The sequence below is a fragment of the Choloepus didactylus genome, chromosome 7, assembly GCF_015220235.1.
Source record: "Choloepus didactylus isolate mChoDid1 chromosome 7, mChoDid1.pri, whole genome shotgun sequence".
Classification (NCBI taxonomy): domain Eukaryota; kingdom Metazoa; phylum Chordata; class Mammalia; order Pilosa; family Megalonychidae; genus Choloepus; species Choloepus didactylus.
In genome coordinates, this window is record NC_051313.1 from 124,859,195 (window position 1) to 124,875,761 (window position 16,567).

Genomic DNA, 16,567 nt, shown 5'->3' on the forward strand with positions numbered 1-16,567 from the left:
TCTCAAAAAGTCCCTTAAGTGATACATTTTTTTTCCTTGTTTTATGACTTAAAGAGAGAGAAACTTAATACTGAGACATCCTAATGGCAATATCATGATCAAATTAATTGTCTAAGTAGCAATTGAGATGTTGACTATAAATGTAGAGGGAGTCTGACCCCTCTAGGCATTAGTATATAATAGTCTTCAGGATCACAAAAAGGGAACAATTCTCCCACTCCACAGAAACCTTAAAAATGCCTACTTCCTCAAGCACAGGGACTCTTTGGCCTCCTTGGTATTAAGGGAACCAACCACAATCACAGATTCTTGCCAAACTGTTATGAGATGAGCTATACATGTTATACACGTACATGTCTGTGTATTTATTTCTACTTCTGTATCTTCTTGTGGGACTATAGATGATTCATGGAATTCCCTATCTATGTCTCATGAAAAGAATGAGGATAATCCACTGTCTACAACTAATGTTAATACAAGGCCAGGACTAGGGTAAGGCAAGAGAGGCACTTAGATCACAAAATTTAGACAGTGCGTGCTTCCTTGAATTTTGTGCCCTCAGTGCCTTTCTTGGCTCACCCTAGTCCTAGCCCCGTGTTTATGTAGTGTTAAGGTTCAGTAAGCACTTTTATATTTATCTCCTTTTATCCTTACAACAGCTGCTCAGTGGCCTAGCTAGGAGTCTAATCCAGGTCTTCTGACACCAGATTCCTAAGGTGCATTACCACGCTCTGTCCTCAAAATTGCATGTTTAAATAATATTCGTGTTTTCACAGTGAGAGGGTCTCTGATTAAGTCAAACATAATTCATCAATCCATATATGTTTGTTTCACGCCAGATACAAAGTAGAGTTGAGGAGAATTATGCTTCAGCCAATCCCATTGCATCTCCCTTTTATCAGGGTGGTGGCAGAGAGAGCATGGGTTTTAGAATCATAATACAAGTGTTTGTTTCATTTGCCTCAGTATATATTTGGGTGATCTTGAGCACATCAAATAAAACAATTTTTATGAAAACACGTTGTAAAACATAAAGCAGAGCACTGTACAGATGTTAGTTATTTTTATCTAATATTCAAATCATGAACTAGATTGTTTTAAAACTAAGGGAATTTTATGTGGAAGAGGACTGGGTCAGGCAGTTATTTGTTTGTCCTTTGTGGCTCAGGTGTGAAGGGGCAGCAGAGGCAGTGAGGACTCACCTCTCACCAGAGGCTGAGGCCTGGGCTCTAGGGAGCTACGTCTCCAGGACAGACCCTGGAGAGGGGTTTTTGTGGAAGGGGCACCTGGCTTCTTGGCTCCACAGATGGTCAGGTTGCTGGGTTCCCCCATACTGGGGCCCAACAAAATATCTCTGATCTATTTTGACAAGTGTCTAGAAGCAGCTCTACAGTCCTCAATATGAATCTTAAGTTCCTGGAGACGTAGATCAAATGTGAACCACTCCCATTCCCCCTCTTCCAGAAATGGATGAGGAGAAACATTTCATCAGAGATACCATCTCTTCTAGGAAGTCTTCCGAATACTATGGCTGGGAGAATATTCACTATCTTCCCAATCATGCCATAATAATGAATCTACTTCCTGTGGAAGAGTTCGTCACCTTCCTGAATAAGTTTGGTGTTTTTCAAAAGCACTACAGTACTGGTAACTCTCAGATTCTAGGCGAGCCTTGAGGCTTATGAATGGTCTTAGTAATATCCTATGTTTGGAAAAGTGACCTGTTAATGCAATTAAAATGAGCCACAAGGCTCATTAGCTTTACTTTCTTTTTTTCTGCATTAGATACTGATATAATATTTTCAAAAGGACCTGAGAACTAAAAAAGATTAAGAACCACTGCTCTAGGAATGGTGGAGGTTACAGGATGGAAAGGAAGAGACAGGTGTAATCAAGCCTATTTAGAAAAGAGCCCTGACTCACCCACTCTTACTTTGTGACACACACACACACACACACACACACACACACACACAATCCCACTTCAATCTTCTCACCTGCTGTCCTGGCTCATTAAGTTGTTTCAAGCACAGTCACAGACTCCTCCCCACTCTTGGTATTGTGTTCTCATACTCAGACCTGGAGTTCTTAGGCAGATAGATAGTCAGGAACTGTCCCAGCACCACTAACCCGGACCTGCTCCTTGGTGCACATCAATGGGCCTCAGCCATTGATGGTAAAGCAACTAGAATGAGCTCAGAGCCTCTTGGAGCCCAGTGATCTCTTCTTAGCACAGCTGCCTGAAGCACTGATGGAAGATCTCCCAGTCAGGGCATTTGATTCCATGAAGCCAAAAGTCCTGCTCCCAGGGGTGGTCCTTTTCCTCCTTTGCTGTCAGAGGGTATGTCTGCTCTGTGGTTCTCCTAACAGGGAGCGGTCTGCCAGTTCATTCCAGTCGTTGCTCCTCCTGTCCTCAAAGTGTTGTCACAGTGATACCAAATGCAGCAGAGGTCAGTGCTTCAGGGGTATGCTTAATGAATAGAAATCATTGTTCAACACAAAGGAATTAGTATCAGATGAGCTAATGAAGGCTGTCACCTGTCCCTGAAGCTCATGTAGCAAGAAGTTAACTCAGAACTCAATTCATAATTCAGGAAATTCTATATATGTCTTTTACACTCTACTCACTCCCAGGAACTCTTCTTTGACTCCTTTACCCACAGATAAAATGCAGATATCTAGGGCAGTGTTTCCAGGGCCTTCCCACCAGCCACAGGGCAATGTTAGAAAATGGGGAGAGAAAGAATATACTAGGCTTCTCCTTTGAATCTCCTCAAAGGCTGATTTTCATCACAGTTCACTCTTTACATTTCATGGTTGCAGTACCTATCCAAATGCTTGGTGACATTTACCTCTTTGCAATTCCTCAAATTCCATTATCCACTCTCCTGAATCCAAATCCTTAGGTATGATTAAATTTGAGTCTTATTCATGAGAGTATTAACTCCCCAAGACAAGAGGGTCACCACTCTTACCCACACAATGGCTGATGACTAGGTTCAGGAGAAGCAACACAAATGGGTAATATACATGGGTGGGCCCTTTCTCTTGGCCCAAGCTCTTTTTGGTCCAGACCTTAGCTTTCATGGTTTTACCGTTGAAGTCATTCTTCCTTCAAATTGTCCCTTCTCTGTCCCGTTCAGGCTTCTGTTTATACACATTTTGCAAAAACCTGCTTGGTTTTGTGTGCAGTTCCAGAGAGTCTAAACAATCAAACAATGGAACTTTCCACAGATATTTCTTGGATAACTGCATTTCCAATTCTGACTTCCACTGAAATGGCTGATTGGATCCATTTTCAGCCTTACTTTTTTTAGCAAAGCATTGTTCAGTTAAATCCTCATATGGAACTCTATTGTCTGGGGACTCACTTTCTGAGAGCTTAGGAAGGTCTCTGATAGAGCTGCTTCTGGCCCTAGTCTCAGAGCACACTGTCTAGATAGGCTGAGAATTTTCCAAACCACAAATTTTCTGGTTTCTTTATAATCAAGGGTTCAGTTCTCAGCTTATCCCTTTTCTCTTGCATTTTACTATAAGCTTCAAGAAGGAGAAACCAGGAGGCACCTTCCATACTTAGCTTGGAAAGCTCCTCAGTTAAATATCCAATTTCATTGCTTACAAGTTCCACTTTCAATTAGACATCAGAAAACAATTTTTCCAAGTTCTTTGCCACTTTTTAAAAAGGATCAGCTTTCCTCCAGTGTCCAAACACACTCATCAGTTCCTTCTAAGGCCTCTTTGGAAGTACATTGTACGTCCATATCTTTCTATCGGGTCTCTTCAAAGCAATCTAGGATTTTTCTATCAAGCACCTCACAATTCTTCCAGCCTCTACCCATTGCCCAATTCCAAAGCTGTTTCCACATTTTCAAGTCTTTGTAATAATAGCAGCACCCCACCTGCTGGTACCAGAAGCAGTATTCGTTTCCTGGCTGCTAAAACAAATACTATAAAATGGGTTAGCTTAACAATAGGAATTTATTGGCTCATGGTTTCAGAGGCTAGAATGCTTGCTTCCTCCCAGGGTTATTAAATCTTCTGGCTGATGGTCAATCTTTGGGGTTCCTTGCCTTTTCCCTCGTATGGTAGTGCACATGAAGATGTCTTCTCTTTTCTCTTTGGGTTCCCTTGACTTCCAGCTTCTGGCTGCTCCGAGTGACTTCTCCTTCAGTGTCCAATTTCCTTTGCTTATAAGGAATCCAGCCACACTGGATTAAGGCCACCCTCGTTCAGTTTAGGCACACTTGAACTAATAACGTCATCAAGGTCCTATTTACAAATGGGTTCACACCCACAGGATCAGGGGTTGGGACCTGAACATGCCTTTTGTAGGGGACATTTAATCCCCAACAATTGACCTTGGTAGCAGCAAAGGTATCAGGATGTTTCAAAAGCTTCCCAGTGATTTATTTTTAATACTTTTTTAATTGTGAAATGTAACATATATACAGAAAAGTGACAATTTTAAAAGTACAATTTAGCAAGTAGTTAGAGAGCAAATTTGAACGAATGTTATGGGTTATATTTCCACAATTTCAATTGTTTCCTTATTATGATAACTAACATATATTCATAAAAGTGATAACTTTCAAAGTACAATTTAACAAGTAACTATAGAGCAAATTTCAACGAATGTTATGGGTTACAATTCCACCATTTCACTTATATCCTTCTTGCTATTCTAATACCCTAGCATCTATATATATATATATAATTCAGTATTTGTAATTCTTTGCTAAATCCTATCTTGTCTGTTGGTATCCCTTCCTCCCGTTTAATCACTTTCTCAGTCTTGAGGGGTATTTAGGCAGTGACCACCCTAACTTGTTCATATTAAAAAGGGGTGTCAACATTATGGGGAAGGGGGTCTGCATCTGGTTGAGGTTCTTAAAGAGGCAGTTGCCTCTGGGTTTTAGGACTTGTCTGGCATAGGAACACTCTGGTGGATTTAAGTTTCTGAAAAATAAACTTATTGAGTGAAACTTTTATAAAGTTTCAAATAGGGACCTAGGTATTTCAGGACTATGTTGGTTAGGGCTTGGCATACGGTGGCCATTTGGGATATCTAGCTGGAGCTTGCATAAGAGTAACCTCCAGGATGGCCTCTTGAGTCTATTTGAAATCTCTTAGCCTCTGTAACCTTATTTTGTTACCTTTCTTTCTCTCCTTTTGGTCAAGAATGCATTTTCAATACTTCAATGCTAGGGCCAGGCTCATTCTTGGGAGTCATGTCCCTTGTCACCAGGGAGATTCACTCCTCTGGGAGTCATGTCCTACATAGGGAGGAGGTTAATGAATTTATTTGCTGAGTTGGGCTTAGAGAGAAAAAGGCCACATCTGAGCAACAAAAGAGGTTCTCTGGAGGTGCCTCTTAGGCATAATTATAGGAAGGCTTAGCCTCTCTTCTACAGCCATAAGTTTCATAAGAACAAGCCTCAAGATTGAGGGCTTGACTTATTAAGTAGGGGGTTCCTGATTTCACATAGCATTTATTCTGTCCAAGGTAAGCAATCAGTATCTCACATTATCTTCATTTAGTTGTACAATCATTACCACTCTCAATTTTAATTCCCAATGATTTTGATGTGCTGCACAGTTTGAAAACTGCTGAATTAACTTGCTTCCGTATCTCACCTTTACAATTTTATTTGGATCTAGAGACAATGAGGCTCAGGTTCATTTATTTTGCGAAAAGCACTTCTTGGGTAATGCCCTGTACATCCTGTAGCAGCTCATTATGAGAAAATAATTTCTAGTATGTTTCATTTGTAATACCTGTTGGAACCCCTCATTTTACTAAGTTCTCTCCTTTCCTTGTCAACCTTTGAATTATAGAATGAGGAATAAAAACTGAAGGAAGATACTGACATGGTACTTTTTTCCCTTAGTAGAGCCCTATCATCCTTACATTTTCTGGCCCCACCATTCCACTGGGTAAGGTGACTGACTTACTGACATCTTAGCCCAGTCAGATAACTTTACAGTAACTTCTGGTTCAAAATCTAATCCCATCTGGCTTAAAGGAAATTTAGGGCTTTTTTCTCTTTTAGTGTAGTCCCAATTTACCACAGGTCAGGAATTGATCTAGGCACTTTACACAAAAATACTCACTCAATATTCCAAGATCGCTATATACTCATACTATCCACATATATAGATGGGGAAAGTGATACAGAGAAGTTAAGTAACTTACCAAAGTCAACCAGCTAGTAAGTGGAGAAGCCAGGATTATGAACCTGACTTGAGAGTCTGTGTACCTCATCCCTATGACAGACTGTGAAGGGGGGACTGGGAAGAAACAGGATGAAGGAAAGCAGGAGAGAATGGAGTAGCTGAAGCCAGAGAGGAAAGATTTGCTGTAAGTGGACAGCATGTCAGGTGCTTTAGAGAGGCCTAATTGCCTGAGAGACCATGGGAAGTGGGTACTTCTGCAGGATCAATCTTAGTGGAGTTGTCAGTGGTATGCTGCCTACAGTGTGTTGAAGGATGGGTGGGAGGAAGTTTAAAATCGGGCACTGGAGGGCTTTCTGTCAAGCAGTTTGGCCTTGGAGGGAAGGAAAGAAAGTGGCAAATTGAAGGAGTGGAAGGACCAGGGGGCCAGCTACTGCTCTCTCCAGGGCAAGTGCCTGATGCTGTTTTCTACTTCTTTGATATTTCTGAGAAAGATTAAAGGCCTCCTGTCCAGAACTCTGAGTGTTCTCGGGAAGTCTTCCTTTCCAGCTGAATTTTAGGGCCTATTTTATGCCATCTGTTTGGGAAAGCCTCATATTAGAAAGAACTGAGGACCATATGAGCAGTCTTCCAGTGTTTAAAGATTCAGTCCTATTTCTTCTGATCCAGGACCCGTCATCTTTTCAGTAGAACCTCTCCTACTGACTCCCCTTAACTGCAGTTAAGGACCTGGTTGCTAATGGGTTAACTAGGAGACTACCACCGAGAGGAGCCTCCCAGAGAGCCCAGGAAGTGGCCCTGGTTCCCACGGAGGTTTCCTTTGCTTTACCCTCCCCCTCTCTCCTGCGTCTAAAGGGTCTTTACTTACTAGGGCATCCTTTCGAGGTATTTATTGTTGAATTCAGGTTGAGGTGCAGAGGAAGACGCTAGTAAAGGCACGGAATGTAGGGAGAAATCTATGCAGCCGTGCCCCGGAGTTGTCCCAGGCCCTTGGACACGCGGGAGGGGATCGCTTGCAGTTTTATTGGCTAATAGTGATTTCCCTCCTTTCAGGAATCTTGGGCAGAAATACAGCTCCCAGCTAGAGTGAGGCCGGTGTACTGTCTTGGCCCAGGATGGCTAGAGAATCGAGGGAAAGCGCAGCCCTGGGGGCCCAGTCTGCAGAAGACCAAGCAGGGCTCCTGACTGTAAAGGTGGAGAAAGAGGAGGCCTACGCCTCGGCGGTGGAAGTGACCGCACCGGGTAGCCCCGCTCCAGGTCCTGAGCGCTCCCGCCAGCGCTTCCGGGGCTTCCGGTACCCGGAGGCTGCGGGGCCCCGCGAGGCGCTGAGCCGGCTCCGGGAGCTCTGCCGACAGTGGCTGCTGCCTGAGATGCACACCAAGGAGCAAATCCTGGAGCTGCTGGTGCTGGAACAGTTCCTGACTATCCTGCCGGGAGAGCTGCAGAGTTGGGTGCGGGAGCGGCATCCAGAGAGTGGGGAGGAAGTGGTGGTTCTGTTGGAGTATTTGGAGAGGCAGCTGGATGAGCCGATGCCGCAGGTAGAGAGAACTGATTCAGTAATCTGAGAGTAACCTGAGACAGATTTCAGGTCTATTTCTACCTGAACTCTCAAGCTCAGAGTGACGGGCATTCGTTCAGATCAAGAGTTGTTAGTCGTGTGTGTGTGTGTGTGTGTGTGTGTGTGTGTGTGTGTGTGTGTGTGTGTGTGTGTGTGAGAGAGAGAGAGAGAGAGAAAGAGAGAGAGAGAGAGAGAGATTGAGAGAGAGAGAGAGATCACGAACTTCTTTGACAGTAGGGAAAACCTCTGGACCCTTTCTCAGATAAATGTCTTTAAATGAATAATAGAAAATATAAAAGATTACAAAGCTAATTGTGTTGGAATACAGTTAGTAAAATATTGAACAAATTTATTAATGTTTTATATATATTTGTTATTAATGTACTAAATAATAAGATCTGGAGTAGGTCTAATAACCATGTTAATTTCAAAGAGCTGATAACATGAATTACTTTGACAGTATTTACCTGGTTGTAATGTAGTGTGAAAAGATCTGCAATTCTTTGTGACAGAGAACAAGGTACTGCTCATACCACCTTGGTTTGATGCCTGCATTCATAATTAAAGGAAATGCTAAATTTCACTTAAAGGATAGTAGAATTAAAAATATTTTTCCTGTCCACCTTCCTGGGCCACTTGTGAGGAAATCCATGGACCCCAGGTTAAGAATCCCTGGTAGAAACTGGGTTCATTTTTACCTGCGTATTCCTGGCTGTTTTATAAGCTTATTTTCTCTTTGCATTATCCTGTGCCCTTGTGTACTTTCCTTCACTGGATGTGTTACCAGAGGAAATTTTTCTAATCTGTGACAAGGAAACCCAAGGGTCTTGTTGGGTTTCCTTGTCTGAACCCTATAACAGTGAAAAAAGTTCATTTCAAGTCTCTTAGCTTTAGGCTCCTCATTTGTTATGGAACTTGGGAAATTCTCAGCTACACATGAGCTAATGATCATGAAAGTCACTTGGAAACTGTCAGGAAGGAATCTGCATTTAATGAGGATATACCATGTGTCAGGCTTTGTTTACCAGTCCCAACAACATTGTAAACTAGAAATTACCATCCTCATTTTTCAGGTAAGAAAAAGCATTAGTATTCTCTCAGGATTTAGCACCATTTCCCAAAGGATTGTCATAGAAGCACAAAGGTATAGAATGAAGGAGAAGAGAATTAACAGTTAAGAGCATGGACTCTGGAGTCATTCTGCCTGAACTCCCCGCCTAGCAAGCTTCATTTTCCCATAATAATAGGACCTACTTCATAGGGTTGTTGTTGTCTGTGTTGAATTAATATTCATAGAGATCTCAAGAAACAGTACCTTGAAAATAGAAAGTACTAGTATATAGAAAGAATGATAGAAGTATTTGTTGAATAAATACAAATGAATGAATGATTTCCAGGTCACTGCAGGTGACCAGGGCCACAAACTGCTCTTTTGTAAGATGGCTCTGTTGACAGCAGCTCGGGACTCAAAAAGTAGCCAATTACAGCCCATGAAGGCTCTACTCAAGCATGAATCTCTGGGATCCCAGCTCTTACAAGACAGAGGTGAGTACTATCTTCTGGACAGTAGGAATTCTATGGACATTATCCAATTTCATTTAAAGATCGACTTAAAGACAGACCCATTGACACTTTATATGCCTATCACAGAACATGTTGAATTTGAGACTGAGGGTAAAAGGAAAATTTGAGATACAATTGTGGAAAGCTTTCCTAACCAAACCTGGAGATAGTAAATAGGATTTTACTAAAACCAGGGTTAAAAAGAATTGATTTTTAAAGAACACAATGGTCTCCATTCATTTAGCACATACTTATGGAGGCCTCCCTTGTGGTACCAATGTTCCTGGCACTGAAGATTGAGACAGAATCCTTGCTCTGATGGAGCTTACCTGCTAGTAGGGAAGATGGCACATTAACAATAAAAATTTAGGTGCCATGAAAAAAATAGGGCAGAATCCATAAAACCATTCTAGATATTCCAGAGATTATAGCAGTATTGCAACTGAAGAGTTTAAATCTTTTAAACCCTACGTCTGTTACTAGGAGCAGAACAAAAATCACTCCACGGGAAACTACCATACATTTCTCATGTGCTGTGTACATTTGGGCAAGTTCCCAAGTCATAACTTGGGCACATGCCAGCCAACATGCATTTTTTGTTTCTGAGTGGAGCTTCTAGTTCAAACTAACTTGTTTTGTGACCCTTGCAAAATTAGCCTCCTGTAGTATTATTTGCTTTTCTCTGTCTTGAATTTGAGCAAGTTCTATATAAACAAACTCCCATTTCTGCCTTTCTGGGCCCAGCCTTGTCTGAGCCTTTTAGTTTTTTAAAACCTAAGCAGGAAGCATCCTAATAGCTACTAAAAACATTTTAACCAGAAATCCTATTATATCTCCCACTCTCCCAGAAAAATTCAAGACTAAAGGATCTTCACATGAAAAGCCTTTTTTGTTTTGGTTTTATGTTACTTCGTTTCACCACTCCTACCCAGGATCCTGCTCGTGGTATTTGGATATGCAGGAGCACGTAGCTCTCTTTAGGCCCTAGATTGGAGCTGCTAGGGATCAGGCATTTTGTAAAGAACACACTCTGTATAAAACTTGTTTGGCAGAAATTTATTTACCTGGTTTTTGAATTTGGATTCTACAGGGGAGGCCGAATGCCAAGGTAAATCTCATCCATATCTCCTTTCCTTCTTAGTTCTCCAGATTCCTGGGCTTGCCCAGGGAGGGAGCCGTAGAGAAAATGCAGGATTAGCTGCCAGGCTCACCCCGGAGTCCCAGGTGAGCTGGAGTCCTGTGTTCTCCATTCCCACAAAACCCCTCTCTCCCCAGCCCCCCTCTACCTCCATCCTAGAGCCACATGGTATTTGAGTTTTCTTATCTGTCCCATTTTGGTGACGTGTAATCATTATCTGTCTTGAGTTTGGTGCCCACTTCAGAGGCTTCTTCTGTTTTACTACTAGCTTAGGGGGCTGTCTGTGCTTCCCAGATCTCCCCTAAACTATCTGTTAGGTCAACCTCTTCATCTATGAGATTTTCTTTTTCAGTAAGGGCAATTTTGAAAATATCAAGAGAGGGTTTTGATGTGGTTGTGTTTTCTTTTGTTTTTAAAAAGTATCATAAACTGTACTAGTAGGGATATAAAGACATGGACTCTGCCCTCAAGGCGCTCACACCCAAGGGAGAGATGAGGCATGCCCTTTTAGTGTAAACTTACTTACATTGAAATCTAAACACACGTTATTTAACCTGGATTTTAATCTTATCCAGTCTTTCATGTTTTGCTGGAAGATCTCAATGTTTGAGTCTCTGTATTGTCCCTTATTTTCCCATGATTTTTCTCACCTCAGACCTAGATTATATTGTATTTTAAAAGTCATTAATGTAAACGAGCCTCCCTCTCAATTTTCCGATAAAACACACTTCAAAACTTTTGAAAGATTTGGATTTGGTTCTCCTTCTTTTACTGTGTTGGCCTTTGCTTCCAAACCTATTCACTTTCTGGATTGTTGTCTAGATTTTATGTGAAAATACTTATTCTAATGTGTTTAATGTTTCTTTCCTTTAATAGTTATTGATAAAGGTATTATTAAAGATAGGGCTAAGTAAGTACAGTTGTGCCATGCTTACTCTTTTGCAGAGCCCCTTTAAGGGGACATGCATTCTTTGATGTGCCCTTCACTGTAAAGACCAGCTTTGGGAGTGGTCTTGGGCGAGGGGAACGGTGGGATTATCTCTTGTTTCAGGGATTGCTGAAAATGGAAGATGTGGTCCTGACCGTCACTCCTGGGTGGGCCCAGCTGGATTCCTCTCAGGTGAACCTCTGCAGAGAGGAAAGGCAGAACTGTGACAGCCTGAACTCCCTGGGTAAGGCTAATGAGCACTAAATTCTCTAAGGCTGATGGGCACTAAATTCTCTTAAGGTTTCTTGGCTTTCTTTGCATATTAAAAGCTACTGGGCCCCATTGTGTTTGGGTTCAGAAACACCATTTTTGAACCCCCACTACTCACTAGCTGTGTGACTTGCTCCTTGACCCTTTGTTTTTTTATCTGTCTTGCCACGTGCTTTAGACAGGTTAAGTGGGATGAAGTAGACACAGCCTCTTGTATAGGCCTGGCTTATAGTAGATGCTCAGTTAATGTCAATTTCCTTTGCTTCCCTTCCTTTCCTGTTCCTGGGGCATGACAGAAGAGGAAAGGTAGGGAGTCTCTTCAGGAAATGGGACCTCACACACATATAATATGAAAGCCATAAGTGATTTAGAGATTGACTGCAGACCTTGGATTTGGAGATGAGGGTGCAGAGACACAGTAGGGTAGCTGATTCGTCCAAGTTCACATAGCTCGTTGGTGATATGGTGGGAGCTCCAATTCAGATCTCCTGGTGCTGAAGCTAGTTCTGTTTTGGGGGCCCTGTCTCTGCCTGGGCAGTATCAGAGATGACTTCCCTTTTCATTAGTTAATAACTGATTTCTGAGTCCCCACTTTTCCCTGTTTCTTGCTGAATGCCTCATAAACCCTTTTCCTTGCCCTGTTTCCTCTTGCCTTCTGCTCAGCCCTTTTACTATCTAATCCTAGAATTATGGCCCTGTCTTCCTAGTCTTAGTACTTAAAGCCTCCACATGTATCACTGACCCAGTTCTCGGTCCTTACCACCCTCCTCCACTCCTTCCATCCCATTTGTACCCTTCTTCCAATGGACCCATTCCCAATCTCAGGACTCCTGTCCTTCCCCTTCCCATCTTTATTCTTGCACTCAAGTCCTCACATCTGGCATATGTAGATCTTTGTAAATCTTGCATTGCATGACAGGATGTAATTGAGAGTCGCTGGGTATTTGTTTTTTCAGGTGGTGAAATACAGACTGAGATGAGGGACTTGCCTCCAGCGGAGGAACATCCTGTACAAGAGCCTGGGGAGATAGTGTGCCACCTGGGTGAAGATATTGTCCAGATTCCTACAGGTACAGAGGCTAGTGAACAGGAGGGCAGGTTACAAAGGAAGCAGAAAAATGCCACAGGAAGTAGGCGGCACTACTGCCATGAATGTGGAAAGAGTTTTGCTCAGAGTTCAGGTCTGACTAAGCACAGGAGAATCCATACCGGTGAGAAACCCTATGAATGTGAAGACTGTGGCAAGACCTTCATTGGGAGCTCTGCCCTTGTCATTCACCAGAGAGTCCACACTGGTGAGAAGCCATATGAGTGTGAAGAATGTGGCAAGGTCTTCAGTCACAGCTCAAATCTTATCAAACACCAGAGAACCCACACTGGGGAGAAACCCTACGAGTGTGATGACTGTGGGAAGACCTTCAGCCAGAGCTGCAGCCTCCTTGAACATCACAAAATCCACACTGGGGAAAAGCCGTACCAGTGCAACATGTGTGGCAAAGCCTTTAGGCGTAATTCACATCTTCTGAGGCATCAGAGGATCCACGGTGGGGATAAAAATGTTCAGGATTCTGAGCATGGAGAGTCCTGGGAAAGCCAGGGAAGAATGGAAAGCCAGTGGGAAAATGTTGAGGCTCCTATATGTTATACATGTACCGAGTGTGAAAGAAGCTTTACTCGGAGTAGAAGCCTTTTTGAACATCAAAAAATTCACACTGGTGAGAAACCCTATCAGTGTGATGCTTGTGGGAAAGGTTTCACCCGAACATCATACCTTGTTCAACATCAAAGAAGCCATGTTGGGAAAAAATTGGTTTCACAGTAACTCATGTAGTACGTGCCAAAGTTGCTACTCATTCCTCATTGAACTGAAGCCACACTACTAGCTCTCCTGACTATAGAAATTGTGGGCTGGGGCTTTATCACAGAACATCATCAGATTTTAGGAAATAGAAAGTCCTGTTGAGATGAATTATCTTCTAGATTTTAGAAGTTGATTGGAAAAAAACATGTTTGAAAAGAGGCTGTGGGAGAGTTGTCTGGAGGAGTTGTCTAAAATGGCTTGTTCTAACCATTCAGACTTAAATGGGCTTCCAGACTAGCTACTTGCCTTCAGCCAGCACTTTATGACATCTCCTAGGTATGATTTGGGGTCTGCTACTCTTGTCTATTCATTTTTCCTATAATGAGTCTTCTATGAGTTGGTCAAATTCATGAATTCTTACAAACCCCCACTGTGCCTTGTTTATAGGTGCTAATAAACATTTATTAAATAATATTAGTGAAATGACCTTCATAGCACTGAAAAAATGTATGTTGTCTAGATTTTTGAGAAGTTTCTAATTAAGTCCATTTGTGTTTGTGTCTTAGTGTCTGACATTCTAGATCCTGGATCAATCTAGTGCATTTTTTGCCAACTACATAGGATTGGCAGAGTCTGTGTTCTGCAGTGATGTAGTGCTTATAGTAATGATAAACAGCTTTATCATTAAAACATTGTAGGACTGCTACATACACAGAATTTCATTCCTTAGTCACGTTTAATTACATTATTTCACATTAATTTTGCTTCTCTATAGGGAGAAAACTTTCCCATTCAGAGTAAAAATTCAGTTTATCCAGACATTAACATGATTAAGAATTTTGATATAAATTCTGTAATACTCAATAGCTTGCTTCTCACCCTTTAGCTATGTTGGGCCTAACTGGATACCAAGACACAATATTGGTCTTTTTCCCTACCTTATAGCAGACGGTGCATCAAGGCTTTTGCCAACTAAGCTCAAACTTCCTCCATGTCAGAGTAGTCACACCAAATATTTATAACAAGTATCATCTATGGTTTCAAAACTGCCCTGTGGGTTGGGGATAGAAAGATAGGGTTAGAGGCAGGCCATGAGGATAGAACCTCAAGTGTGGGTTGTAGGAGAAGACATATCTGTTTAGAGGCATGTTGGGAATCCTGAGTGATCAAAAGGATTCCACAAAATCCAAAGTTATTAATATGTCAAGGCTTGATGCTGTGAATAATCACAAGAACTAAGTATTGCATGACTTGTTTTCTCCTAAATTACCTTCTACCACATTTTCCAAAGACTGGTGTCTTCTTCCAAGGTGCCCAAGTACACATGGCCAGTTCCCGACATTGCCAGACCAAACCATGAATGGATTCTGCTTCTGAAGAATTCCCTGACTTTTGTTCCATCACCACCAGAGTATTCTGTGTATTCTCAAGCACCTTTTACTTTAACTAAATATTTGCTAATAGGTCAGATCTTAAACACTCAAACTCATTGCCAACTAGTTATCCATTCATTTTTCTTTGGTATTTAATTCTGTTTCTTAGGTCAAATGAAGAAATGACTGTGAAAGCCTTTTTATAAACCAGAAAGCATACACATGTATAACTTAGTTGAGATTAACAAATGACAGTTGTACCTCCTGTCATCCTTTCTTCTGAGCCAAAAAGGCTTCTCTGTAGAGGAAGGAAATATTGTAAAGAGAAATACTTTTGTGTGCCTATTCTGCTAGACAATGGAAAGGACAAAGCATCTGTATACCTGTGTGTATGTGTGTGTGTATATATATTTACATAAACACACCTCCATACATCATACATACAAACTTGCACTTGGGCTTTCAGTATAATAAGACTCATAGAACTAGTACATAAAGCAGTGCAATGAAATATCTTGTGAGTGGTAAACTAAGGGCTGGAGAAGTTCAGAGGAGAGTAAGGGCACTTCCTGCTGAGAGAGCTGTTATGATATGGACATGGTGACATATTTGACAGCTGAAACACAATGGGGAACTGGTCAGATTTAATAAAGAGTGAAAATAAACAGGTGGGTAGGAGCCTTCAGTGCCAGGGAGCCTCTGACATGTTTTAATCAAAGTATTATCTAGGAGAATTTAGCTGGCAGTTTATGTAATTTTAATTTTTAAAAAACATTTGTTGATAGTCTTTTAATGACTATACTTATGTATAAAACAAAGGTGTGTTTACAGATAAGTGAAATATAAAATGGATTTATTTCTAGCCTATTTAAAAGGATTGTCAAAAAATATTTTCAGATGAAATTAGATCCAGTAAGATAAGCTGATTAGTTAAGATAAAAGCAGTAATGAAGTGGTGTAAAATTTTAGCATTAGTGTTGATTAGTCAGCCATTGTACTTCATTTCTCCAACTGAATATTGCAGAAATCCTCCATTTTCTTTTTTCACCCCTTTGGTTGAAAAGTAACTGGTTACAGCATATTCTTTCTACTTGGGTAGAATGAAAGGCTATAATGAAAAGAACTTTTGATGAATAGCCCTCCTAGATTTGTTCCTAATTTTGGCAAAAGATCTGTATAATCCTGCAAAGGACTCTGTGACTCCTCTGCCTTCTTTTTAGTGGAAAAAAGACAGCAGTGACAGCTTACCACACAAGGTTGTGAAGATCTACTTAGACAAATATGAAATGCTGTGTAAATACTCTCTAAAAGGTCAGTAATTAGAGAAATGGAGACTAAACACTTTACTAGCAGAAACCTACATACTGGAAATAGAATTGTTTAATAATAAAGACTAAATTTAAAAGCACCCGGTGACTATGATGTCCCAAATCATTTGTGTGGTACTATCTCTTCAGTTATTCATGATGAGAACTTTAACCACTAAGTAAACTCAGGCTACCTACTTTTCTCTAAACACTGTTTTTAGTCCATCTTTTTTTTTTTCCTCATGGTAGTCAAAATCATGTCTGGTAGATTCAAATGAATTTTTCAGTCAGCTTTGTGTAAGTAGTATCTATTTGGTACATTTCAAATGGGTTTGCTACCACAGAAATATTTTGCGATAACTTTCCTGTGAATTTTTAAAATATTTTACTTTCTCTTATTTAAGAAATAAATTTTCATTTTTTTCATCTACTCACACTTCTCACAAATCACATTTCTG

At 41.1% G+C, this 16,567-nt stretch overlaps 1 protein-coding gene across 4 annotated transcripts in view; it reads left to right on the forward strand.

The window, feature by feature from the left end:
* ZKSCAN4 (zinc finger with KRAB and SCAN domains 4) overlaps window positions 1-16,313 on the forward strand; it is a 32,149-nt gene extending 15,836 nt beyond the window's left edge. For 2 of the 4 annotated variants that reach the window (XM_037844886.1, XM_037844888.1), the window contains exons 2-6: window positions 7,225-7,709; window positions 9,127-9,274; window positions 10,434-10,516; window positions 11,482-11,602; window positions 12,585-16,313. In XM_037844886.1, the coding sequence (XP_037700814.1) occupies window positions 7,287-7,709; window positions 9,127-9,274; window positions 10,434-10,516; window positions 11,482-11,602; window positions 12,585-13,450 (1,641 nt within the window). In that variant the 5' untranslated portion in view covers window positions 7,225-7,286 and the 3' untranslated portion in view covers window positions 13,451-16,313. Of the gene's footprint in view, window positions 1-6,978; window positions 7,710-9,126; window positions 9,275-10,433; window positions 10,517-11,481; window positions 11,603-12,584 lie in introns of those variants that run through there. The other 2 variants (XM_037844887.1, XM_037844885.1) reach the window with 2 other exon arrangements.
* Window positions 16,314-16,567: the final 254 nt, after the last annotated feature.